Genomic DNA, 26,811 nt, shown 5'->3' with positions numbered 1-26,811 from the left:
GCTGTGTTTTATAAATCCCTTTTATGGTCACTAAAGAGAGGTTTCAGTGGATCAATAAACAAGAAAAGTCAAATAGACTGTATGGAGAATGCTATATAAAAAAAGTAGAGCCAATTAAAATGTTTCTGATTTAATTTTTTTTAAAGACTTCAAAATATTTTCACAGAATTTCCCACTTGTTTACTGACCATTTATGTAGTAAACTGAAGTTTTATAAGCTTCAAATGTGTGAAAAGTATTGAATTTTTAAAAATGGAAATATTTTATTTGAAAAATAATTGCAAAAAATCTATCCCCCCATTTTAATTAGATCAATCTGATACAATATAGTTTTATGTTATTCCTATCATACCTTCACATGATATTAAAGTGAATAAATCTTTCAGTCAGACAAATTTACAGTCTATCTTAGAAAGTGTTCTCACCATTCCTGTACCACTGGATCTCTGGCTGGAAGCGTTTAATCTCAGGATGAATGATAACCGTGCAACCCAGACTCATCGTCTCTCCTTCTCTCCCAAAGGTTACCTCAAATTTGTCAACAAAATGGATTTCAAACCTTGAAGCATAGCCATGTGGGGTAATGCCAACTGCATAAAGAAACAATATTTACTGTTTCTATCCTTTTCTAAAGGTAAAAGACAAAACCAAGCCAAAAGCTCACAATACATTAGGTGATGGTTGGGCTATAGATGAAAACAAATATCAAAACACAGGCAACAGATTTGAAAGGGACTTCTGTGGTCATCAAGTCCAGTTTCCTGCTGGCACAGGCAATCATGCCACAATCTTTTAAATCAGTTTAAGTAGATTGATCTTGATGTTGGTTAGATTTCTTCTCCTACTACTGCTATTGGAAAGCTGTTCCATCTTCTCATCATGGTGGCAACAACAATTTCTATGGGTATTTTTAAGTCTCTGTTTTCTCATGTACTACATGTCCCCAAATAATACGTGCACCTTGTTTACGGGAAGGCAGAATGAAGATTTCCACCCCTCACCCCCTGGAGTTGTTGTAGAATAGAGGAGACAGAGCTAAATCTTCATCTCAGTTACTCTCCCTTTCCTGTTCAAGCAAAAGTGACAGCTTTAACCTTTTCACAGATGAACTTACTGCTCAGCCAAAAGATTAAATTATAGCTGTTGTTGAAGAGTGGACTTCATGGATGGATCTAGGATTTTGAAAAGAGCTGAAAACACTCTGTGGAATAGAAAAAGAAAGATCAGGGGTATCTAACAGACAGCAAAATTGCCAAAGAAAGAAAAGCTTGATTAGTGGAACATCAAGACTTAAAAAAGAGAGAATGTTGTTAATACCTGTGGAGTGAAGAACAGGACTCAGGTAGATTATAATGAACCATGAAGTCAATTGGCTCCATCAGAACTGCCTGAGGTTAGGACCACAGGGATTTGAACCTAAGGCAGCCAGGCTAACAGATAGAGACTTGGTCCTCAGCACCACCACAGAGCTGGTGAGACACCAGCACCAGCCCAGCCTTGTATCTCCCCAAAGGATGTTAACGAGGACTTGGGTGACCAGGAGGAACCTATAGGCACTGTGAGCCCCTGATGGGAGGGCTATAAGACTTGTCCTATTTCCAGTGGGACTAAACCTTAGCATTTGTTTAGTGACCATGTCAAGATGATCCCAACTTCCATAATTTGGGAAAAAGTCAGGGGCCAAGGCTCTTTTTACTGAGCTCCTCCTGGGAGGGCGCTGGGAGCCTGGCATAGCAGGAAGGGCAGAGGGAGGGGCCAGCTGAGGAAAAGTGGGAGCTGGGCAGAGGTGTGAGGCTGTGGGTGAGCAGTGGTGGCCCTGTCTGGAGCCCCGAGCAGGAAAGGAGGCACTGGGGGATGGCGCAGAGGAAGCCCCGAGGCATGGGCGGCTGTTGCAAGGCGTGGAGCTCTCCTGCCCTTGCCCAGCAAAGAGGTGTTCAGGCAGCAGCCAGGTGGCAACATGGGCGGGTCTGCCTCCAGCCCACTGGATGAGAGCAAGTGCAGGAAGGAATTGGTATCTTCAAATGTTCAGCCTATTTTATTTAAGTTTTATAAATATTTAATGTTTTAAATATATATAAAAGTAAAATCTATCTGTTTGTTTTTGTTATTTGAAATGTATCCGTCATGCTTGATGGGCAATTCGTTAGTGTGTGTGTGTATACACATATATATGAACAAGCATATAATACTCACCTTTCCTCCCAAACTCAGCCCCCCCCCAAAACTGGGGTACATATATTAAGTAGGAAAACTGATTTTTTTTTTCTGCTGGAGGTTGAAAGCACCCTAATTTGCTGCTCATGGACTGTTTCATAGCTTCTTTAGCTCAGACATTTTAGTTCTTTTCCAAATTATAGTTCTACCCTGAGAAACCAGTCTTCAGGAGCTGCTAGGGATTCTGCCTTAGTTATGCAGAAGGAGAAAGAGAAGGAGGGAGAGCTGAAGATTAGGCTCTGCCTTTGCTCTATGCAGCCATAACTCTAGACAAATCTTTTTTCTTCATTTTGTCCTTCAAAAACAAGATGACTTGGGTGGATCCAGGTTTTTGTAAAGGGGGTGTGGGAGCCACCACTGGTGCTGCTGGGGTAGCTACATCCCCTGCTCCAAGTTTCCTTCCCCCATACCAGGCATCCCCTGAAGCAGGACCAGCAGTGGAGGACTTCTTAAAGTCCATCAGTCAGGTAAGAATCTTCCCTTCCCCATCTCAGTTCCTCCTCCCCTCCCCTCTCTGCTCAGCAATATGTTCCCTCCTCTTCACTCTCCCCTTTCCCACTCACCACTGCCACTGCTTCTTCTGTCACCCACTGCCTTGGGGACAAGGGAATGGGGAGAGGAGACTCAAGAATCTCTCCTGTCCCATTCCACCAGGCTGCTCAGGGAGCTGGAACTGTCTAGGACAGCAGGGTAGTGGCAGCAGGTGGTTTTATTTCTCCCATGCTTGCTTCTGGACTGGCAGGGAACCCACAGAGGGACTGAGCAAGAAGGGGGAACTCACCCATCATTACCACTGTCCCTGGCTGAGCCCAGCTCACCTCAGAGCACAGCTGGAGCAAGCTGGAGTGACTCTGGAGCCTTTCCTGCCTTCAGCTGAACACGGCCTGTGGGGACAGCAGCAGCAGCAGGCAGGAGGGGGAAATTGGAGGGGAGGGGAGGGGACATGGCACAGAGGGGAAAGGAGGTGGGGTAATCATTACTTCCTTCAGGGACTTAAAAAAAAAAGTCCCTTACTCCAAAAGAGGGGTGTCCATGTCGCTATACCCTCTTTGGAACCACCCTTGCAAGGTGAGTATCAGATTTGAGGGCATGTTGTATGCAAGAAAACACATCAGTAGGCCAGAATTCTTGTTGTTAGTCACTGTCTTGCATTTTGTGAGATTAAATTTAATCTCACAAAAGGGAAATGTGTGGGGCAAGGAGGCTGGTGTTTGGCTCTGTAAAATGGGCCCTTGCTTTCAATGGGGCAGAAACTTCCCTACTGTTCTCCATCTATTTAATCCCACGACTATTAAATGCAAGGTAAAGTGGGCCACCTTCAAGGAAGAAGGCTGGAATGGCATCTGAATAATGGGCAAACATACATGATGGCCCTCCTACTCCACTTTATTTCTGGTAGGGATGTAGCAGGTGTCCAGGGCAATTCACATGGTGATATAGAATCTGAAAATGGCGTTAAGTGCAAAAACTGCAGTTATATGCTACATTCATGCTATTTAGCCATGTACAGTGAAGCAGGAGGCTGCTCTTGATGTCCACTATTGGTCCTCCTGATATCAAGGAACCACAGAGAATAAAGTAGGCAATAAATATTACTTCATCTAGTCTAGCCCATGCACCTGAAGCTAGAGCAAATTTGTCCTCTTCTAAACATTCTGTGATGTTGTTTGTATCCAATATAGCCTTATATGTTTCAAAGGATGAAGCTTTTTCCTCCAGATCTAAATGCAATATACATATCACAGTATATTTTACAGAAGCAAGATATTGGCTGCCATAGTTCCCCTGCTTCACCTGTGGCAGGTTAGGGTATTAGGTCTATGTTGTGTCAGGGCTAATGGTAGTCTTATGTAGAGTTTTAGGGTGCAGAGAGAAGTGCAGCTCCCCGCTGTAATTGAGAACGCTTTGCAGGAACTGTTCAAAGTTGCAACAATCCCCTGGAACAAACAGAAGTTGACTGTTGGTTCCAGACGGGAGGGGAATGTTGCTGCTGGCTGTGAACCTGTAGCTCGTTTCCCCTAGCAATGGTCCCTCCTCCTTGCCAGGCTGCAAAGTTTGCAGAACGGGACAGGGGAAAGGGAGCAGAGGGAGCTCATTCTAGGGGTTCCCCAGCCAGCACGGGAGAGTGGGGTGGGTAAGTTGGAGCTTCAATACACCCGCCCCACCTCCCTGCGGGGGCTGAAAAACCCCTAGACCAAATTCCCTTTGGTCCCTTTTCCCCCTCCTATTCTGAAAACAGCTCAAGGCTGGAAGGCAGTGCAGACAGAAGTTACAGAAGATGCTCCATTTTGAAACATCTTCATTTGACCTGTCATGCAATGAGGGCTCAGATTTTTACCTGATCAGCCATTTTTTAAGCTGTCTGCAGTCGTGTACTTGTGTTTGGTCACAGCTATAGACCACTTTTTGTGGCCAAATCAGACAAATATTGTCACGCCTGTCTGTACCTTTAGATTATGGTTTGTATGGAATAGTTGGGATAGGAATGATCCTGCCTCAGGCAGGGGGTTAGAATAGATGACCTCTGGAAGTCCCTTACAATCCGACTTCTTTATGACTATGACACAGTATATCCCACTATTCTATCAGATGTGTACAGTAGATGTTTGTTAAATAAAAAGAATAGCAATAAACACCAAACTATAACATCAGAGTACACATTCTGATTTTTAGAGATGTTGAGTTCTTGCAGATCTAAATGACTTCAGCTGAACTGATAGTAGTCAGCTTCTCTGAAAAATCACAACCATTTGGTTTATATAAAATGTTACCAAATATTTTGTTGGTAGTTGTCAGTGAGCCGTAATTTTTAAAGGATAGATTAGGCAAACACATCTTTGAACTTACAGCTGAGAGGCATGGTGACAATTCCAGCATGAAAAAAGGTGTCATCAATTTCTCCCTTATATCCTAGCAAAAATGGGAATAAAATAGAGAGGGGGAACCTAGTTATGATGACTGAGAAATAATCAGCTCATTGAGCCAAGTAAATCAAATTAAAATTCATTTTAGAGAGAAATTGTGGGAAAACATTCCCTGCAAACCTACTCTTTACCACGATGGATGCATATGCTGAAAGTTCTCCTTTAACATTCATAGCAGAAGCACGATACTGAGCAGTGTCTTCAAATTCACATCTGAAATGATGCAAATATTTAGGCAGGCCACACAACACTTTAACATTTCTAGATTATTTGCGATCAATATACTATTTTCTAAAGACAAAAGCCCCATCCTCCTCGTGACTATTTAGCATAAGACTACTCTGTGTTAACTGAGAAGCTGTTTACTGTAATTGAGTTTAATTGTGGGTCTAACCTACAGTCCTTATTCAAGTAAAATCCCCAATTGAAGCCAGCATAAATTATACATGATTAAGGACTGAGACTTCCTTTCTTTTCAGTGGTTCCTAGATAGGCCATGGTTCTAAAGTACAGAACTTGGCCTAATGAGATTTTTAAGTATTACAGGCCTATCTCACTTGGTAAGTAGAAGGGGTGAACTGGTCTGAAAATGAGAATTGGCTTGAAACTTTGCCCATCTTCCAGTGATCTGAACTGAATTCTCATAACGCATAAATTCAAATGCAAGACTTCCCTACCTTCTTCCTTCATTCTGACCAGTAACTAAACTGGCTGTATTACATTCCTTATTCACCCTTCCTTTTTTCCAACCCTTCAATAGCACTCCAGATCCTATGCCTCCTGGGCAATCATGCATCATATTACAATAGCTACAATACTCCCTGTCTGTTTGGGCCTTGACTCCAGTGAATTCAAATTCAAAACCTGCTATAACTCACAGGTCTCAGAGAGCAAAAATTATGAATCCAATAAAATCCAGCAGCCAAAGGAAAGCTTTCTGGAGTTTCACCCAGCAAGTTCAATATTATAAATAGACTCCTCCCTGTTTTAATTTTTCTTAGATACAGGCTACTTTAAAACATCTCCCTATTGTGGCTGAAGGCTGCTAAAACTTTTCTCTTTGTGTGTGTACTGGGGGGAAGCCCAAGACTTTCTCCATTTTTGGAAGGGCTAACAATCAGGATTTTCACCATATTTAAAAATACTTGCTAGATATACCGATATGTATCTCTCACACATAAAGCCTGTACAGTTTTTGTTACCAAATTTATACTGAGGAACTTAAAATGTTTGAACCTGAGAAGGTGGAGGCAGCAGAAGTTATCTAAAGTGCCCCAAGTATTTGTGACTCAGCTGTAAACAGCACTATAATATAATTGTATCTCACTTAGGAAAATTACAGATGAAAACCAGAACGGCTTAAATATTTACTAGCGATAGTTCATCTATACCAATGTGATAGCATCTACAATAAATAAATTCACTTCAAAATCAACAGTTAACATTTTTGCTTAAATGATCTCTTATGTTAACCAGTATTCCCTTACGTGCTAATCTCCAGTGAGTGTAGCCCATATCGACTTTCAATGACATACTTGCCCGGGTTAGTATGTACGTTGATGGGCACATTGTTTTTGTACCTATGAAACAACAAAAACAGCATGTGGTAAACTGAAGTACAAATCATCTACTTTAAAAGGGCAAGTACTTGATGTTAGAGGTTTAACCATATAAGCTGTAGGTTCTCTATGATGCTCCTGGATAAGATGTAGTCTAACTTCCTTTAAATTCATTGCACACTCTCCTTTTGAGGCCCAAATTCTCACTTTATGGTTCAAATGAATTTTATCCTATAATCAAAAAGTGAATAAATTATGGACAAATACATGCATATTACCATGAACTTCAGGTGACTGCATTATTTAGGAGTGGAAGAGCCACAAGGGAACTCTTTCAGACTTCTATAGATTAGCAAAACTCTACATTTTCAGTCTAAGGCCTATCCTACACTTACATTTGTGCAGGCATAATCTATGATGGAATAAACCCTACTGTAGAGGCAGTTATACTGCCAAAAAGTCCTCTTACTGGTATAGCTAATCTTAATTCAGGATCTGGCATAAGCTATACAAACAAGGGGATTTATTACCTGATACAAACTGTCTACAGTAGAAAAGTTTTCTGGTATAGATATACCTTCAGTGACTGAAGATGAAGGAAGGAGGAAATTAATCAAACAGCAGGACTTCACCATTCAAATTTACCCAGGCAGTGATAATTTCAGGCCCTGTGTGAGCTGTCTTCACTCCCAAGAAAAGCAACTAATAGTTTATTAATTAGAAAGGTATTACTTATGGATAAAACACAGCGATATTAGATAAATTAATAGACACTTAGTAGTAGTGATCACTTGGGAGACCAACCAAACCTGGTTATCTAGTTAAGATGGCCTTCTAATAAAGTTGGAGCAAAACTGTACTCTTTAATTTCAGGATAGTCTGAAAAGCTCTATAAAGACAATATAAAGGAAATTTAGGTTGGATCTTAGGATGAAATTAACCTCTATAAGGATGGTCAAGTATTGGAACAAGCTATTCAGAGAGGTTGTGGAATCTCTATTCTTGGAAAGTTTCAAGAGCTGGTTAGACAAACACTTGACTGGGATAATTAAATCAGGGATCATTCACCTTGAGCAAGGAGATGGACAAGATGGCCTCCTGTGGTGCCTTCTAGTCTTACTTTTCTATGATTCCAAGGTTTTCCTGTACTATTTAATATATATGTATAAAAGTATTGGATTTTTAGATTAATACGTATGAAAATTGCAATAATTCTTACTTTTAAGAGGTTCAATCATTTTGTGATTTATAATAAACATTCATCAAAAGGGATTTATTTGTTTGGTTTTATTTTTAGAAATGTCATAATTTATTTCCTGATTTTTGACCATGGAAGGGAATAAGAACTAATCTGCCAATGGTATATGCTGTTCTACAAAACAACTAAGAAACATGCAGCTGGATTTATACCATGAGTATTATTGAGCATTTTTAAAAATGTAGTTCAAAGTAAAGCTCCACCTGCTGTCAAACCCTTATATTAAAATTGCTTTTTCATGCTTCTTACTATTGGGAAAAAAGAACAGTACCCACATCTGCAAATCTGTGGGCAGATGTTTAAGGTTGGGATTTTCAAAAGTGCCAAAGTGAGTTAGGAACCTATGTCCCACTGACTTCCAATTCAAACCCCATCTCAGTGCAAAGTCTAACAAGATAGGATTGATACAAAAGCTTCTGTGGGAATTGGATGAAGGAATCCCCTTCCTCAGATTGTGAATAGCACTGGAGTGGCTTGACAGGAATCCCCTTCCTCAGATTGTGAATAGCAGGGGAGTGGCTTGCCAGCCAGTATACACACCCTGTTCTTTTATTATCTTGCCCTACAAGAAACAATGGTTAGTGGATCTATATAGAGGTGGATCTACCTTTCACCGCCTGACCTTTCTATACTGTTTCCAAATTGTATTGCCTGGGAATGTGCAAAGCATCTGTACAGAACTCATGTTAGTGGATGAGGTACTGACCATGTGCACTGGCTTCCCAGATAGTAACACACGCCCACAAAGTGGAAATACAATACTTATGTTTCTAGATGAGGATTTGGGGTCAAGATACATCTACATCTACATCTCAATATAGGTATATAGATATATATAAAATGCTGTGATCACCTTGAGAAACACTGTGAGAAAAACTTCTCATCAAATATCAAAAGCACAAGAATAAAAAAATCAGTGACTGGATGCCCCTGAATGTTTTTATGTGCACGTGGACTCGTTCTGTCTCATACAGATTTCTAACAAGTGGAAATTATGCCATAAATCTTTTAAAGTATTGCCACAAGTATATATTATTTATATCTGACCAATTATTTTCTTCAGGGGGCATGACAGGGGATATAACAGTGTGCATTTTACTTCTGACCTCCCAAACTAAAGTTTTGTTCCTGTAACCTGCAATAGGGTGCTCCACCCCAGTGCTGAGCACCCACTGAGTTCAGTAGGAACTGGGCTTCACAAGTGACCATTGTATGACTGAGCTCTAAATGAATAACATTAGTGTTTAGGATACTTCTTTTCTTGTCATTATCAGGTTTGTGAAAAGAATAATAGATTAGATTTTGGCAATTTTATATTCATCTTACATTTTAGAAGGACTACTTGTTACTTTTGGAAAGTCAAATTCCAGAAGAGCCAAGTCATTAGCTAATGTTGGATCCTAACCCTCTTGCTATCATTCTGTATTAATAGTTTTCACTTTCTGTTGCAGGTCTCAAATGTCCTAGGTTTCCATATCTTCTTTCCACTGGAGCCAGTAAAACTGTATCACACAGTAAAAGATTCCTACAGTGAAAACTCCTAGGATTTTTTTTTACTTATCACTCCTGGCATGCAAGGGAATATGTGAATGACATCTGATTAACAAACACTGAATGAGAGCTGGTAAATGCAGTTCACTGTTGCTCTGTATCCTAGAGCAAAGCACCTGCTGCAAGGATTGCATGCTGGTTCATTCTTTCCATTAACAGTGAGTGGCAAGCTAATATCTAATATAGAGTTCATGCTGGATGTGAAGTAATTCAGGCTACAAACTCGGAACTATATATAATACTTTCCATGGTGATAAACAACTTTTTCAAATGCCTTCGCAGGTAGTTCCCATTATACAGTTTATTGATATAATTAACATTTAATGGTGATTTTCTGTCAGCGTTTATTTGCTAACATTTATGATGATATATATGCACAGTCTCAAAGTATCACAGATAATAAAAGTACATATGTATGATATTCCATTTCAAGCCTGAAAAAAGCATTGTTATGTCTTTATCTATTGTTTAAACAACTAATTATATTTTTATGGAATCGAAACCGGGCAAAAAAGGATCAGCTTGACAAGTGATGAGACAGAAAGGCTCTACAGTTCAGCACCAGTTAAACAAGAATAAAACACCAGTCAAGGAAGACACTAGCCTAAGGGTCTAATTCAACTGTCACTTCTTTCCCACACAATCTTCAGTAGTATATTTGAGTCCTTTTATATTAAGGTCTTCTCCAAGGGCCATTCTAGTAAATGGAAAGCTTCCAAGAGAATTCAATGGCCTTTGGATCAGGCATTAAACCTATCTCCAGCATCTGGTTTTAAATAATTATGATGGGCCTTCCATGAGTGCGTGTGAATCTTGAGACTTCGTTTTCATGGAGTCAGGCTACTATAACTGATTAGCATTTAAGCAGCTTCTCTTTCACCACAGCAGTTATAAATGCTCCAGAATCATTAAAGATTATCTGAGGCCATAATGATAAAGGGGCTTGAAAAGTATTTAAAACAATAAAGTAAAGAGCGCTGGGAGAGTGGTCTACAAAGTATGGTCTCTGCTTTTTAAATTTTTTAATTTTACTTTTAGAAATATTATGCATGTCCGCCACCTTAGCATGTCTTCTGTCTAACATCATACAAATACAGCTAACTACGTCCTTCTGTTCTTCTTCTATTTTATGAGAGACTCTTGGGAGTCTCAGGGCACGTCTACATGAGACACTAAATACGCATTAGGCTAATTCTAGTGCACATTAGCATGTCACACAAAAAGCATCCCAATGTGCAGCAGACTTAGTCTATTGTGCATTAAGTGTCACAAAAAAGCATTCATCTGCGCTAATGTGTAGTTGCGTCAATTATGGATACTAAACTTAATACATGATAATTCTGGTGCATTAATAAATGTGTAGACTTGCCCTCAGAGTATGTTCATTATGAGCTTTCTCATCACAACCAAAACTATAGAAGTAATGATCTTAATGGAACCACTTATGGTATAAGCAGCTATTCATTGTGAATAAGGAGGGTTGAATAAGACAGCATAATATTCACTCCTCTATCTCATGACTATCTTTCTTTATCATCACAGTGCACTGATTGGATATCTCCGTTGACCTTTCCTGAGTGTCTCCCACATAGTTTTCCAAAGCATTTACAAATTCAGAACAGATATATAAAATTAACAACAACATCATAGATAGAGATGCAAGCCTACCATGTAACACGGGGTTCTGGCCAGCCAGTCACAGTGCAATGTAATTTAACGTTCTGTTTTTCCCAGACAGTATGGGACCGAGGCTTGATAACAAACTCAGGAGCATGTAAAAGTTTATCTTCATTCAACTTTCGGTGAAATTCCTGAGTCTCTTCTATCTGGAAGAGAATATTTCATCATAAAACCCAGCATTAAACTATAAACCCAACATAAAATTACTGATTCATACCCCAGAAATGTTTTGGGATATTTTTCTAGAATTAGAATTCTAGTTCTGCCTGCAGAATACTTGCAACCTCTCCCAGCTTGGTGTCATCCACAAATGTTGTGTGTATACTATCTATTCTGTCATTCAAGTCATTCATGAAAATATTGACTAGAACCAGGCCCAGTACAAATCTCTGTGGGATCTCACTTGACAGGCCTTCCAGTTTGGAAGTGAACAACTGATAACTGTCCTTACAGTATGTTTTTTCCAACCAGTTGTGTACTAAATATCAAAGCTGCCAGTAATTCTGGACCAAATTTCGGATGCCTTTAACAATTCCCTTCCTTAATTTCCACTGTCTGCAGGAAGCAGATTTTACACAGCCCTTTTACACAGTCTTTCTCTTTCATCACAAGCAGACCTCCATAGTTATGTAAGAGGGAGTATGCTGCACCGTTTAAAGGAAGAATGTAAAAATAACCCCTTTTCCCAAAAGCAACTCAGGAGCTTCCAGTACTTCCACCGAGGCACTGTCCTCTCCCATGTACCCAAAACATGGTTCTGGCTAAAAGCCAAAATACAGGCTTTTGAAAACACTTCCAGTTGATTGTTACTTTGATTACTGCATTGCAATCATGGTGTAGATCCTGGCCGTGGATCAGGTGCTAGGGAACTATACCACACAGAATAAAGAAGAAAATCCCAAGTGCAAACTGTTTACAACCTATGGGTTCTTTTGTGTTTTATTACCGTTTTCCTTAGGGCCAAACGTTCAGCTGACTCTCGTATTGCTACTTTCCTTGATTTCTTCTCATGCTGCTCTTCTGCAGATGAAGCAGCCACTCTGCTGCTCACACTAACTCCTTCTCCTGTAGCAAAAAGGTTCCTTCTGGCAATGTATGCAGCACTTTCCTTGATCCTTTCCTCTTCTGTATCTGTAATTCCACTGGCATACACATCACTGAAGAGATTGAAAAAAGCATAATCACTGTGGCAAAAAACATTTCATTTGCAACTTCTGCTGTTAGCTTGGCCCACTACAATGAATAAATAACAATTAATAAATAACAGCCAATAGGCTGCTCATGAAGCCTTTCTACTTTAAGGATCATCACCCCTGAAACAGTTCCATATCCTAAAAACAAAATATTCACAGCTGTGTACAGGTGAATGACTGAGTATATTTTGCTGTTTAAATCCATTACCATTTTCAATGCATTTATCTATTACATGTGTCACGCAGGTTTTTAATCTAGTAACTCTCCTGCTATGCTTTCACTTTTCCATTTTTAATAAAGATTAGTGCAAAACAAAATAATACTTCATTCAATGACTTCCTTATACCTCTAGCACTTACAGTAGCAATACAAAAGTGGGGCAGATTGCAGCTGAATTATAACTCTCCTAATTTATATACTACAAAAAGTTCTGTCCAAGCAAAGCAACATTTTATTCTTTAATGTTAAGTTATTTGTTGTTCAAACAGGGTTTTTGAATACTACTATCTCTTCCCTGAGTCAGCCACAAGCATTTTACAGATGTAGGAGGCAGTGAACACAATTTTATTAGTATCAGTGGGCACACCTACATGAAATGTCTACTATGGAGCTAATTAGCTCTGCAGTGAATTGCCACCACCTGCATGTGCAGTGCTATTAGGTTGCAGTAAATGAATTCACTTTGCTGTAAAATAGTACTGCCTAACACAAGTACTATCCTATGGTGGCATAGTTGCATGTGGTAAAACACACATGTAGGCAGAGACAGGGATGGCTGGGGCATGAGAGTGCTTCAGTGTGGGGGGCAGCCTGCCAGCTAGTCCCACACTATAGCACCCTTGTGCCCCAGCCAGCCCCTCCACAGCACACTGAGCCAGGGCAGAGCAGTCCTAGGCTGGCCCCCAGGACCCCTTACCAGCTGAATGTGCTGCAGTCCCAGGGACATGTGTAAACTGGAGCACACAAGCTGCACTGGAGTTTATTGCTTCTCATTAATCACATGTGTAGACATGCCTCGTGGGTCAATGCACTACAACTGTTTCTACCTTTTTAGTTAGAACTGTTGGAACTTAGAAACAGTTACAATTTAGCAAGCAGCAGTTCCTTGATACACAGAGATGCCTCACTATCGTTCTGGTAGATTCAGCTACTGCAGTTGTGTATGCACAATATTAAGTTTCACAGCATAAAGTGGTTTTACTTAAAAGCTTGCTAGATGCCTTTCTGATGATTCTGAGGTATTTATTTCAGGTAAAAATGGCAAGTTGTTCACAAGTACTGCCACTCTCATAACATATACTCATGTAGTTAACGACCGGATGCTTCTTTATGTTTGGAAACTGTAGCTACAGCTTCCTGCCTCCCCCTCTTGTGATTTCCAATTTACCTGCAGCCACAGCTGAAAAGTATTTTAAAAGTTTATCTTAATTTTTTAATTTATTAATGTTGTATATTTGATAGCACTTCTGAAAGATCAAAGACTGGATCTCAGGTTTTATTTGGGACTCTCTCTAAAATCATAATGAAATCCCAAGGTTCTGTGTTTACTGTGTCATGCCAGTATCAGTAAAGAGAGGCAGTAGAACTCAGTATTGCAATAACTAGTTCTACTAACCAAGCATAACCAATTCTCAAAACACTGAAAAAAAACTTACATGAGAGTTTGGACTGTTTTCTAGCTTTCTCATATATTCAAAGTCTGACTTAAACTGTATTTCAAGTGACTTTACTGGAAAGGACTTTGTAGGAAGTATCTAGGGGTGGATCGGGGGGGGGGTGAAGTGGTGTGACTGCACCCCCCTCACCCCTTTTTTTGGATTAGACTGCACCAAAGGAGCCCCCAGGGGCTTTTTCAAATGCCTAAAGCAGGTGAAAATCCTCTCTCCCTGCTGCTGCTGCTTTTCCCACTCCCCCAGGGGTCGGAGGGAAGTACCAGAGCCATTCCTGTCTGCTGGGCAGGGGCTGGGCTCAACTGGAGAGTGCGGGGTTTCCCCTTCCTCACATCTTCTCCCAAGGGACCATGCAGGGTAAAGGAACTACTCTTCTAGTGCTTTTGTTGCCACTGTCCTCTACCCAGCTGATCCCAGTACCTGGGTAGCCTGGCTAGCTCTGGAGCTCCCCCCACCACACTGAACAACAGAAAACAGCAGCAGCAGGCATGAAAGTTGGGAGGTGGGGGAAAGGGAGGGGAGAGAGTGTGCCTCTAAGCAGGAAGGGGAAGGGTAAAGGTGTGGGGGGGATTTTCACTTCCTTTAGGGACTCATACAATTCCCAGGGGCTCCTGCAGTGCAGTCTGTCTACACTGGTGGGGGAAGAGGAGGCCAGGAGCAGAGGGAACAGTACCACAGTACCATACAGTACAGGTTGCTGCTCCTGCCCTCTCTCCACCCCCCTCTTTGGGAAATCCTGGATGTTCCCCAGGAAATATCAGGAGAATGGTCTTCCTCACCTGGAGACATCCAAAATTTCCAGATGTAGCTAAATAAACCATGAGGGAAATGTCTAATAACTGCTTTGAATACTCTATTCTAATTCAACAAATATAAATGCAGTTATCTGAAGTCACTTCAAATAAATCAATAACATTTTCTTTTAAAGGGAAACTGATTTTTTTTTCTTTTTGATTACAAATGAGTAAGATTCCATTTGGATTTGAGCAGTGCTGAACACCTTCTATGAGATCATGTGCACCTTCAGCTCTGAATAGGGACTCAGACCCTTGCAGAACTGGGCCACAAATTTGCAGATCTATTATTGCTAAATAATAAGAATGTTAAAAGTAAGGAGAAAGTAATTAACTTCTTTTTCAAGGCCAAAGGCCAGGACTCAGTGTTCTCTGCAACAATGGTTCACACCATAAGCAACATCTCTTTTAAATTTAAAGCACAATTCCTCCATCTTTATGTAGAGACAATTCTCAGAGATTGCAATGGAAAGTTTTATGTATATAGAGATTGCCCCAAATGACAGATTTTTAAAAACTTCTTCAGGAAGAAGAGAATGTCTATGGATTGACTAGTATTCATAAACTTTCATCTTAGATAGTTCATGCCTATGAACCAGCTTCAGTTTCAATTAAATTTGGAATACATTAAGTTAGATTGAGCCTCTGTGCTTTATAAACTAAAATAGTGGCAGGCTTTCCTTCATTTTCTCCTCCTTTTCACTGATTTGTACCCTCTATAGTTTTTTAGAGGTCAATGTCTATTTCCTTGTGTGTGTGCATCCCTATGTATACGTGTGTTCACGCACCTATGTAAAGCAGTTAAGAGCTAACACTTCTATTCCGAGTGAGAGAATATTTATATCACAAACCTGAGCCCCTGCAAGTAGGACTTAAAGTGGAAATGCTGGTGAGCTACAGAAACAATACTGCAGCAAATTTAATAGCCCTGTAGCATGGACAGAATGCGGACCTTGGACAGAATGATGACCTTTTAAAATAACTATACACATACACGTTATCTCCCCTGGGGAAATGGCACATTGATTTCACAGGAGAATTTAAGTATGATATATTACATGCAAATGGTTGAATGCATCTGAGCTATTATCGTTCAAACAAAAATAAATACTTGGCATTGGCTTAACATGTCACTTCCATAATCCTGGCACACAGGCATGAATATGATGCCAACAAAGAGAAAAAAAAGCACATATGGAAACATGCCCACTTGGGCACTCTAATGATCATCACTGGCCTTTTAAAACTCCTCAACTAATTCAGAAACCCAATCTGAGCCAACTCAGTAGCACAAAGATATGCAATATTTTGAGTTGCCATGTGAAGGAACTAGAGTCAATAAATAGTAGTAACTGGCATAATAATAATAACAATAGTATTTATTTAGGAAATGCATAGTATTCTTTATCTCAGGATCTCAAAATATTGTACAGACAAATAAAGTAAGCCCCCTAACATCTTTCTGAATTAGACATCATTATACTTTATACATATATATTACAGATATACTATACTATTATACTACATATGTTATTTTAGTATAGAATTTTAGTTAAGAAGTATATATAGTAAAAGAATATACTAGGTGAGTACAGGCAGTCCTTGACTTACAAAGTTTCGAGTTAAAAACGTTTTGCATTTACAACATTTATAAATTGACACCCTGTTTCAACTTTCTGGCGTCAGTTTTGAATTTACAACACTTGATCTGATGCCAAGCCACGCAAGTGAACAAGTTTGCTACGTCACCCACCTCCCTGGAGAACATCTGTCCAAACTTTCTTGGACACTTTCTTTAAGAAAGCAGACAAGGCTCCAGAAAAGCCTGCAGCCAAGACTCCTGAGAAGACTCCAGCCAAGAACCCTTCAAAAAGTCCAGCCAAGAGCCCTTCAAAGAAGTCCTTCTATATCAATATGATTGCTATTTACAATATAAATATATTAATGTAGCTATATTACTCATCTATAATTGATTGAGTACAAAATTCTGGGTTATTTTTGGTGAAAATAGGGTATTAGGCCTTGGTTCAGGAACCAATCCCCTGTTTATAACATTGTTTCCTATGGGAAGATTGTTTCCGAGTTACGTTTCGTCTTAAGACATGGTTTTCAGGAACCAATTGTGTCGTAAGTCTGAGGACTGCCTGTAAAGTGAAGCACAGACTGGTTGTAATGCAGAATCAACAAACCAGTAGCAAGGTTAGGACTACAATATAGGAGAAGTGGCTATCATTTGTGTGTTGTAGCTACTTTTCTCCTCACTGAGGAATAAATCTAAATTCCACAGCTAGCCACAGCAGAAAACACACATGCTGGTCTTTGAGAGCTGATGGGGAATTGCCATTATAACACTTCTAAATCATTCCTACTGAATCACAGACATAACTAGTTTTGCAAGTGTTGTATTGCAAGTAGTGTATGAAATTTTAAAATTTATCTACATCCAGAACAACATTTTGAAATGTAGGGTGGATATGTCTCAATTTATTGGCCAGATTAGAGAGCAAGTAGTCCATGGCCTAGAAGGATATAAGTAAAACAGCACCTGCATTCTGAAATAGGTGGAGGGAATATAGTAAGAAAAAAAACCTTCTGGTTCAGAGATGCCCAAAAGCAAACTATTAAAAAAGCTAAAGTAAATGAAATATTTCACTAATCAGAAGAAAACCACACACAAAAGAATTCTGCACAAAGGCATGAGTGTAGATACAATAGTGTTTCCAAATTTAAGTTCTGTGCTAAACCATGATACCACTAAATCCCCAAACACATCATCAATACCATGTGTTAGGCATAGCTTTGCAAGAGACACAAAAGCTGGAAAGAGAGGTGTGTATTTGACTGCAAGTTGACACAAAAAGCTTTTTTCCTTGACTCTAATCATGAGTTAGTTTTCCATGACATACTGTGGTATGAATTAACCTGAACAAAAGACTATGCCTGGACTGCCATAGCCTCGCAATAAATCATTATGCCACATCCTAGAAAAAACAAGGAAGCCTCCTTGTTTGCCTTGGATTTGGCTCTCATGCAAAGTTCACATTCAGATTTACTTAGGACATTGCTGGCATAAAAATGTTCACATTAATAGTTCCTGTGAAATAAATATCACTAGTGCCAGGGAGCATTAGGGTACATTATGCTGGTCTTTAGAAATTCATTAGTTTTGCTGACAATATTTTTTGTCTCTGCCAAGGGAAGACATGAACTGGTTGTTTCAGTTTCACCATCTTTAACATTAGATAAGGGATACCTAATTTATTAGAATCCAAGATGAGGTCTTTTCCCTATTCAACATGGGAGGAAGTGCCTCGTCTTGGATTCAAGTATAAGCAGGGGGGCAGGCAGCTGCTGAAGCTCCAATTCTGGCCTGGACCCGAACTGAGGGTTGAAGTAAGATCTGGAGACATTGCCCCCCACAATCACCTGCCACCTGCAGCCTCTGCCTCCCCCATCCCCCCATGCCACCTCTGCCCTGATCTACCCACCTCCCACCCCCGCTACTGCTTACTCTCTGGCTCTGGCCCTGCCCCAGCTTGGGGCACAGAGCACATGTTCACTCTGGCCCTGCCCCAGCTTGGGGCACAGAGCTTATGTTCCCCCTAGCCTCTGTCTGGCCACCTCAGCATATTGACAATGGTGGTATTGCTGGGTCTAGGGCCAGTGCTGCTATCACTGCAGCCACTGCTGCATGGCTGAGTGGGGACTGGAATGACCATGTGCTCCATGCCCCAGCCCAGCCTGGGGCCAGAGCCAGAGCAACAACATAGAAATAATAAAACTTACCCTTACCTACCTTTGTAAAACACTTTGAGATCTAGGGGTAAAAGGGCTTTTTGGATGGAATGCTAATTATTGTTGTTATAGGGAAATTGTCATCACTAGAGAAAGACACAAAATAAAAGAAAAACGAACATACCGCCCTGTGAACACAGGCACTACGTAGTCAATGCCTTTATTTTCTTTGTCTTCTAAGAGTAAACTCTGCTTGGCCCTCTTTGCTCTGGGACTCAACTTATAGGATTGATCTTCTATCATTATATTAGACTCTTTTAGTCTGAAATGAAAACCATATTGTTAAACACACAAAGAGATTTAAGCAGCTTTTGAAAAAAAAAAACATTTAGAAAAAATAGGCATTTTATAAGCAATAAATTATGAAGTTTTAAGAGGTAAATTTTCAAAATGTATTTGAATTAACTGTTGGTTAAAGGTGAAAAATTGATGACCCTTGACATTAAATCAATCTAAGTACAGAGAACAGCTGATACATTCAGCAGCAATGCATATTTTACCACTCTGAGCCCTGCAAAGTTTCCATACCCACCCTTGGCACTCCTACAGACACCGTCAGACAGGACAGAGAGATTCCAACTATCTCAGTTGTAATGAGGATTTTTGTGATGAGTACTTCATTCACTAAAAGCTGGACTTGGACTACCAGCTCCCATTCTTGCAGCCACTGATTATTTGACAAATGTCATGAATTTTGCTCCAATGGATTGGATTTGAATCAGAGACTTTTGAGTAAATACTGTATATACTAAATCTTCTGAACACTGCTAAAAACAAGGTATGAAATCATAAGATCCCCCCAGTTAGGAAAATTTTGAATATCTTCAGAATGACAGCACTTTTAAATTTTCTAAGCAAATTATATACCAACATGTTAGTCACTTTGATGCAACCTTTGCTACTGTCAAACCATTTAATAAACTAAAATCTATGGTTCACCACCAACATTTGCAAGTTTCCAAAGACACCCAGATAACACATAAGGCGTGAATAGAAGTAGTTTGATTTCAGAATGCTTTCTGGTTTCTACTTCTTTCCAAAAACACAGGTCCTTCTTACTGATATTTTCCAATACTAGGTTTGCCAACTCTGACTGAAGCTATTCTGGAAGATTTGTTTCCCCAACATGGCCTAATGTCATTAATTGTACTGTTCAACCCATTCACAATAGTCACTAGGAAATCGATGCCAATTCTGGTAGACTCCTGGCCAATCCAGGAGGGCTAGCAACCGTATAGGTGATACAACAGCCATCATGCACCTCACCATTAGTCATTTGTAACTCATAATCAGAATATACTTAAAGAGTCTAAGGTCTAAATAAACATCAACCTTCTTTAATTGTAAAGGCTAATCTATTCCTTTATAATTCAAACATGTCAATGGTCATCCTCAGATATCACATTTCTAGACTGCTCGTCACTAAGATCCATGTTAACATCTTGGAAGAACTTGACCGGAGTAATTATTCATGCTTGCAGTCCAGATATTTACTATCTGTACCTTTGGATAAAACACAGTATGGTCTTTAAATATATACCAATAGTCATGACACACAAAAATATCCAAGCATCTTAGATCTTCCATGTTCTTTAGACCAGTGGTATTCAGTGTTTTGGCCCTAAGGGCCGGATAAATGGTACAGGCCTAGTCACGACTGGATTGAACCCCACCCACCCAGATTAGGCCCTGTGTGGCTCTCAAAATGTTGGGATCAGGCCCCAGGCCCCTATACCAGCCCCTATAGGCCAAATTTGGGCCCTGAGGCCCTGCACCACCTCTGCCCAGTCAGCATGCCAGGACCAAGCCCCAGGATCCTGTGCTGCCTCTGCCTAGCCATGCACTGGAATTGGGCTTCAGGCCCTCACACCACCCCTACCCAGCCTTGCAAGCTGGGATTGCCCCCGCTCTGCCCTTTGCGCCTGATCTAGCATGCAGGACACAGCCCATGGGACTCCCCATAAACATATGGGGAGCTCTGTGGGTCAGATGATACAGTACTGGAGGCCAAATTTGGCCCAAGGCATGACTTTATACTAAGGTCATTTGAAGGTACACACCATATTTTCTTGCATACATGCACCCATTTTCCCAAAAATCAGCTGCTGGGAATTGGGATGCATGCTATAGGCAAGGACATATGGTAATAGTTTCTACAGCATAAGACTCTCTTAGAAAAAAGAAATGTAATATTCCACATGCTCCACATGGATGCTGGGCTCCCTAGCTGCTCCTACTCAGTTACTTCATATTACTTACCAGCATTTTCAAGGAAAGAGCTTTTTTTCTTCATTCTGCTGTTCAAAAACAAGGTACACCTCTTACTTGGGGCATGTCATGTTGTGTACAAGGAAATATGCTATTTCAGAAAGGCCAATGACAAAAGTTTTATTATAAGGCAAAAACTCCCTGCTGTTCTAAAATACATGTTAACTATCACCGTCTCATTTTTAATGAACCAGTCTTTTAATTTTTAACCAGATGAAACTGGTTGCTTATCTTGCTGGGATCCTATGACCCTAGCTGACTTCCTGCCCTTTGGGCAGGGGGCTGGACTCGATGATTTTCCGAGGTCCCTTCCAGCCCTAATGTCTATGAATCTATGAATCTTAATTACGAAAAATACAGCAGAAAAAAAGTGCAGGCAGCTGAAAAACTGGGAAGAAGCAGTATTATTTCTGCTTTGGCTGACAGGGAATGCTAGAGAGTTCAGCTGATATGACTAGTTGTTTCTTCTCTTAAAAGCAGGACTGTCCTACTGGCAATGCACAGGCTACATATGGGCCATGAGGGGTTAAGCTGGCCCCCAGGCTCTGCCTGGCTGCTGCTTTCCACATGGGTTTTCCCTGCTCCTCCAGCTTCTGCTGTCTGACTCCACCCCAATGCAAGTGCAGCCTAGCATGGGGAGCTGAGGCTGAGGCCAGAGTCACGCAGGCGTGTGGTACTGTGGTGTGGGGCATCCATACAGGCATGCAGTGTGGTTGGAGGGGGAGTGTGCCCACACAAATGCATGGTGCAGTGGGAGGGGGCACCTGTGTGGTGCAGTGGCAGCACTTCTGAAAGGCGTGTGGCCCTGTGGGGAGCAGGGATGAGGTTTGTACCTCATTCTGATGCGGTCCATGCAGTGTGCAAACCTCTGTAATGTGGCCCTTGGAAGTTGGACAGCCCTATCTTACAAGCATTATCTTTGAAGCAAAGGCTGATGTGTACTGATACATTAGATACACATATCAGCCAATTTATGATGGACACAGTGCACTGCTCCTGGCCACCCAGCAGGATTCTGTAAATATCCAGAGGTTAGAAACTTCAAATCCATTACACAAACTTGTGCAACTTGGGCTATTGAGTAATTTAGGGCTGTCCAACTTCCAAGTGCCTGGTGGGGGCGGGGGAATCTACCAGCAGGAGCTACGCTTTATGGAGACAAGGTTCTTTGGATAAATGTAATATCTTTTATTAGACCAACTAAACTCTTTCTTCTTCGTGTTGTAAAGTTTCCATTCAAATGCAAAATTTGATATCTTCCATGCTTTAGGGGTGTAGGTTGTAGCCGTAGCCATGTGGTTCTAAAGACACAGGTAGACAAGGTTCTTTGGGTAAATGTGATATCTTTTATTAGACCAACTATATTAGACCTGCACTTTGTGGAGGGCACACTGGTGCAGCCAGGTCACAGGCTCCCAGCTACACAGGCACTCCCTCTCTGCTGAACTGAGCTGCATGGGCACTCCCCACCCCTGCTGCACTGTGCCACGAGGGTGCTCCAGGCCCCACTCACAGAGCCTCCACTATGGACTTTAGCACCTTGTGATGTGCTGCACCATGCTGCCCCAACCCACCCCACCCCCTGAGGAGGAGTTGGAAGTGGAAGCTGGAAGAGGGAAGGGGAGCCTGGAGATTCCAGCTGCAGCTGCAGCTGGAGTGATGTGGGAAGAAACCACCAGATGAGAGACTGCATGCTAACCCTTTGTTGGCCACATACAGCCTGCAGATCACCAGCTGGACAGCCCTGGAGTAACTGAAAGCAGCAGTAGATTATCCTCCCATTTATGAAGAAGCACTAGAAAAGAATGAGATATATACACACTTTGCCAATGAGCTTTGCAGGTATTCACTGACAACAGAAAATCAGTGAGGGACAAATTCCATTTCCAACTTTGAAAGGTACAGAAAGGTCTTTTGACCTGTTCTTTCCAGAAGCTTAATCCCATCTGTGCTGTCCCTGAAAATCTGCCCCAGTCTCAGGCTCTTCCCTTTCTTTCAGCCCTATTTATTTAGCCACACTGTACCAGCCTCCACTCTTCAAGTTTATCAATCCAATCTCAATCTCTTTGGGTAACCAATCCCAGGCTCTCTCTTAGGCTCATGATGGTCTGTCCCCTACCCACTGCTCCAAACTATCCTGCCCACACAATACCCACTTCTCATCTCATCAAATTTACATCCCTCTTCCTTGCTGCCTTGCAGTTCCAATCACCCTCTCTAGGCACCCAATCCAGTCTCAGTCTCAGTGTCCCAACTCTCAACCTGTGTAACAGCAGGGAGGTCATTGAGAACACTGGAGAGATTTATTCCCTGTTTTCAGTTATGTGGCCAAGCCCATCCACGGCCAGAGAAGTTGAGAGCAGTCATTATAGGGAAAATCTGGTTTTGCCCGTATCATTACAGGCTGGGGGGTGCTCACGCACACCAGTTGGGAGCACATTCAGGAAATACAGAATCTTCCAAGACTTCACACCACTAAATTGTCAGAAGCATTGACACAGTTGTAACCAAATATGGGTAGATGTTTCTAAGCAGTGAAAAAGGAAAAAGGCACATTCCTGACAAACATCCAGATTTCAGGTCTCTGCCCCTAAGCAGGATGGTGCTAAGTAAAGGTTGTCAGAGTTTTTTTAACATGGAAAAAGGAACATTCTTTTTTCAAGCCTCATAGTCTAGAATGGATGAACTATTTTGGCTAAAATTAAAAAAAAAAAAGAAAAGAAAAGAAAAGTCCTGAAGAATATAGCTGGCTTCTGAAATTTCAGCCCAAATAATTAAAGCTTGGCAATGTTATAAAAAAATGAAAAAATGTATTATAATAGGATGTGTCAGGCAACCTAATTTTAAAGTAGTGTTATCAGCTCTGTATTTCATGCAGCTCATGTTCAAATATTAAGTAGCACCAACTATACATTACTGCACCTTTGACCATTTCATTTTCAGTCTTGCAACAGTAGTTTATGTTTGGATTTCTCTCAAGTGTCTCTGTAATGTGTACATACTTGTGTATGCATGCATACACACACATTTGATTTAGCCAAATTGCCCTTTATAATCAAAACACCTAAAGAAAAAGTTCTCCTTACAAATTTTCCATATACCATTTCTCCTGGGCAGAGAGGTTTAAAAGAATGGATGATGCTTTGCTGGTGCCAACACTCTATGGAAGTATTAGTCCTGGAAGAGATGTATTTGCTTTGGCAAAAGATTTCCGTGCACCACAGGCAGAGTCCAAAGAGAGCTCAACAGCTGCATTTCTGTTTGCACATACATGCATAAAACACTGATAGCAACAGGCTAGACACAGCAACAGAGGAGAGAGGTAGTGGAAGAGGATACACAATTGCATAATGTTATATAACGTATTCATCTTGTAGGATTTGGGGATATAATATAAACATTGCAGCCAAGTACAAATGTACCCTGACAAGTCATCATCAAGCAAGTGGTAAGAAACTTTACATCAAACCCAAACAACATGTTGCACAAATAGACTTACTTCATCCTCACTCACAACAACTTCACTTTCAACAATTTTCACTTCTTCCCAACCTTGGGCACAGCTATGGCCACAAAGATTTCAGGTTAGATAAGCATCTAGCTGGGGTCATCTGAACCCAGCCCTCTTCCCTGCCTATGCAGGGGGTCGGACTCGATGATCTATTGAAGTCCCTTCCAACCCTAGTATCTATGAATCTATGAGTCTATGAAAGATGACCCCTCAATATGCCAGCCTTTTCATGAACCACCTCGGGGAAAAATTTCTAAAAACTTCACAATCAAACCTGGACTGTACAGATGAGCCAAATGACTGGATAGATGATATTTTCATACACTGGACTGAATACCTGGACTCCCTGATGAACTTCCACCACAGATTTAACTATTATTATCACCCCTCAGTCACACTTTCTCTGGAATATTCCTACACTAACATCAACTTTCTAGAAAGCTATAGCACAATCCATGTCTAGGATTGTATCCTACAAACTACCATATACAGAAACCCCATAGACCACCATACTTATGTCCACAAGACTAGCAGTCATACCACATCTCCTCCAAGAAGAACACTTGTGATGTCCATCTGGCCAGCCTAAAATCTTCCTTTATACAACAGGAGGCAGACAAGGTTCTTTGGGTGACTCTGATATCAGCCCTTGTCTGCCTTTGTCCTTAGACCAACACAGCTACAACCTATACCCCTTTATATAACAAGGACACACCGGTGAAGACACAGGTGTACATTTGAAAGAGCTATTCAAGTACCCCACAGTAACCTATTACAATACAAAAAGACTCCTGGTGGCAATCTACCACCCACACTGGAAGTTGATTAGAAAAATCATCAAACAACTACAGCCTCTAATTGACAAAAATTAGACATTGAGATAAATAGTCCTAGTCTCTCTGCTCCTGGCTTTCAAACAATCCCATACCTTTGCCCAGCTTGTCACCAGAAGCAAACTCTCCAATGCCCAACAAACACATGGAACAGCCTTGCCTTAGCAAGAAATACTTAACCCTTTAACACATCTCCTCTGCTACTCCAGTCAACACTCCCTGTAATGAAACTAATAGAATCCAATGGTTCCTATATACGCCTTTCCCAAAATGTGACACATTGATCCACTGCACCAAATATCCTCATGGCAACAATGTGGGTGAAACTAAACAGCAACTACACACCAGAATGAACTCTCACAGAAAAAACCTCCTTTTCTGACCTCACTATTCTTGTGCTCAAAGGAAATCTACCTAACACCTTTAAAAGGCAAACCTGGAAACAAAAATTCATAAGCTGGCTGGACAACAGGAACCAAGGACTTAACACCGATATTGGTTTTTGTGACCTACAGAGACCACCTGAAAAGCCTGGAACGATATCACCAGCACTACCTTTGGAAGTTTTTTGGGATAAAATGGGAGGATCATCACACAAATGCCAGTTATCCTCACCGATGCTAACACCATCCATATGTAAGCATTGATTACTCAATATCAGCTGCGGTGGACAGGGCATTGTGTGTGCATGCCTGATGTATGTTTGCCAAAACAACTGCAATACTCCCAACTCAGCTAAGGCCAAAGGACATGCAGTGGCCAGAAGAAACGCTTCAAGGATACCCTTAAGGCGAGCATTAAGAAGTGTGGCATTGACACCAAAGATTGGGAAAAACTAGCTCAGGACAGGGCTACACAGTGATGCCTTGTGAGAGAAGGTACATCTTGCTTGGAGGAAAGCCATCTTGCCTTGGAGGCAGAAAAATGACAGAAATGGAAGGAAAGGAAACAAGACCAAGAAATCCATGGTCCGACCCCCACTTTAACCACCACCTGCGGCATTTGCCAGAGTCTGCAGCTCTAGGATTGGCCTTCTTAGCCATCAATAGACTCGTTTACAGCCCTTTACTTGACCCATGATCATCCTTGACCATGAGGGATTGCTGCTGATGATTGTTTTTTGATTCCTGACATTCTCCCTGCACATAAAAGGTGAGAAAGATTCTCTTCACTTTTGTTAGGCCTTGAACTCCCAGTAATCGGCTTCCTTTTTTTTTGCTTTGTTTGTCTGCTGCCCCTAGGAATTTCTTCCCCCTCCCCTCCCACAGATTTCTTTTTTTTTTTTTAACCATTCTGTGTTGGCTTTTAATGCTCAGACCTGATGGCTGCATCATGTTTCTTTTCCTAAGAGTCTTTCCTTCCCTAACAGTAATCTTCTAAAATTATTTAAAAGAGATAAAGTATCTCAGACTGTTTCCTATCAAACAGTCTACGTGTGTCTTTAAGTATCTGAATTGAATATCCTCTCTTTTGTATTTTTTCTGCTATTGGTTTTACCAAAAAGTAAGGCCCTTCAGGACCTGCAGATTAAGGGTGGAAATCTTCACAGTACAACATCTA

General features: G+C 41.0%; 1 protein-coding gene across 5 annotated transcripts in view; it reads right to left on the bottom strand.

Moving 5' to 3' along the window:
- MYOM1 (myomesin 1) overlaps window positions 1-26,811 on the bottom strand; it is a 110,699-nt gene that overhangs the window by 70,002 nt on the left and 13,886 nt on the right. For all 5 annotated transcript variants that reach the window (XM_025211681.1, XM_025211683.1, XM_025211684.1 and 2 more), the window contains exons 3-9: window positions 18,764-18,901; window positions 12,133-12,343; window positions 11,175-11,332; window positions 6,626-6,718; window positions 5,263-5,351; window positions 5,062-5,124; window positions 426-590 (exon numbers count right to left, since the gene is read on the bottom strand). In XM_025211681.1, coding sequence (XP_025067466.1) covers window positions 426-590; window positions 5,062-5,124; window positions 5,263-5,351; window positions 6,626-6,718; window positions 11,175-11,332; window positions 12,133-12,343; window positions 18,764-18,901 — 917 coding nt within the window. The remainder of the gene's footprint in view (window positions 1-425; window positions 591-5,061; window positions 5,125-5,262; window positions 5,352-6,625; window positions 6,719-11,174; window positions 11,333-12,132; window positions 12,344-18,763; window positions 18,902-26,811) is intronic.

This window comes from Alligator sinensis, unplaced genomic scaffold (assembly GCF_000455745.1).
Source record: "Alligator sinensis unplaced genomic scaffold, ASM45574v1 scaffold318_1, whole genome shotgun sequence".
Classification (NCBI taxonomy): domain Eukaryota; kingdom Metazoa; phylum Chordata; order Crocodylia; family Alligatoridae; genus Alligator; species Alligator sinensis.
Note: the sequence above shows the minus strand (reverse complement) of the source record. Positions and strands in the feature narration are given on the sequence as shown.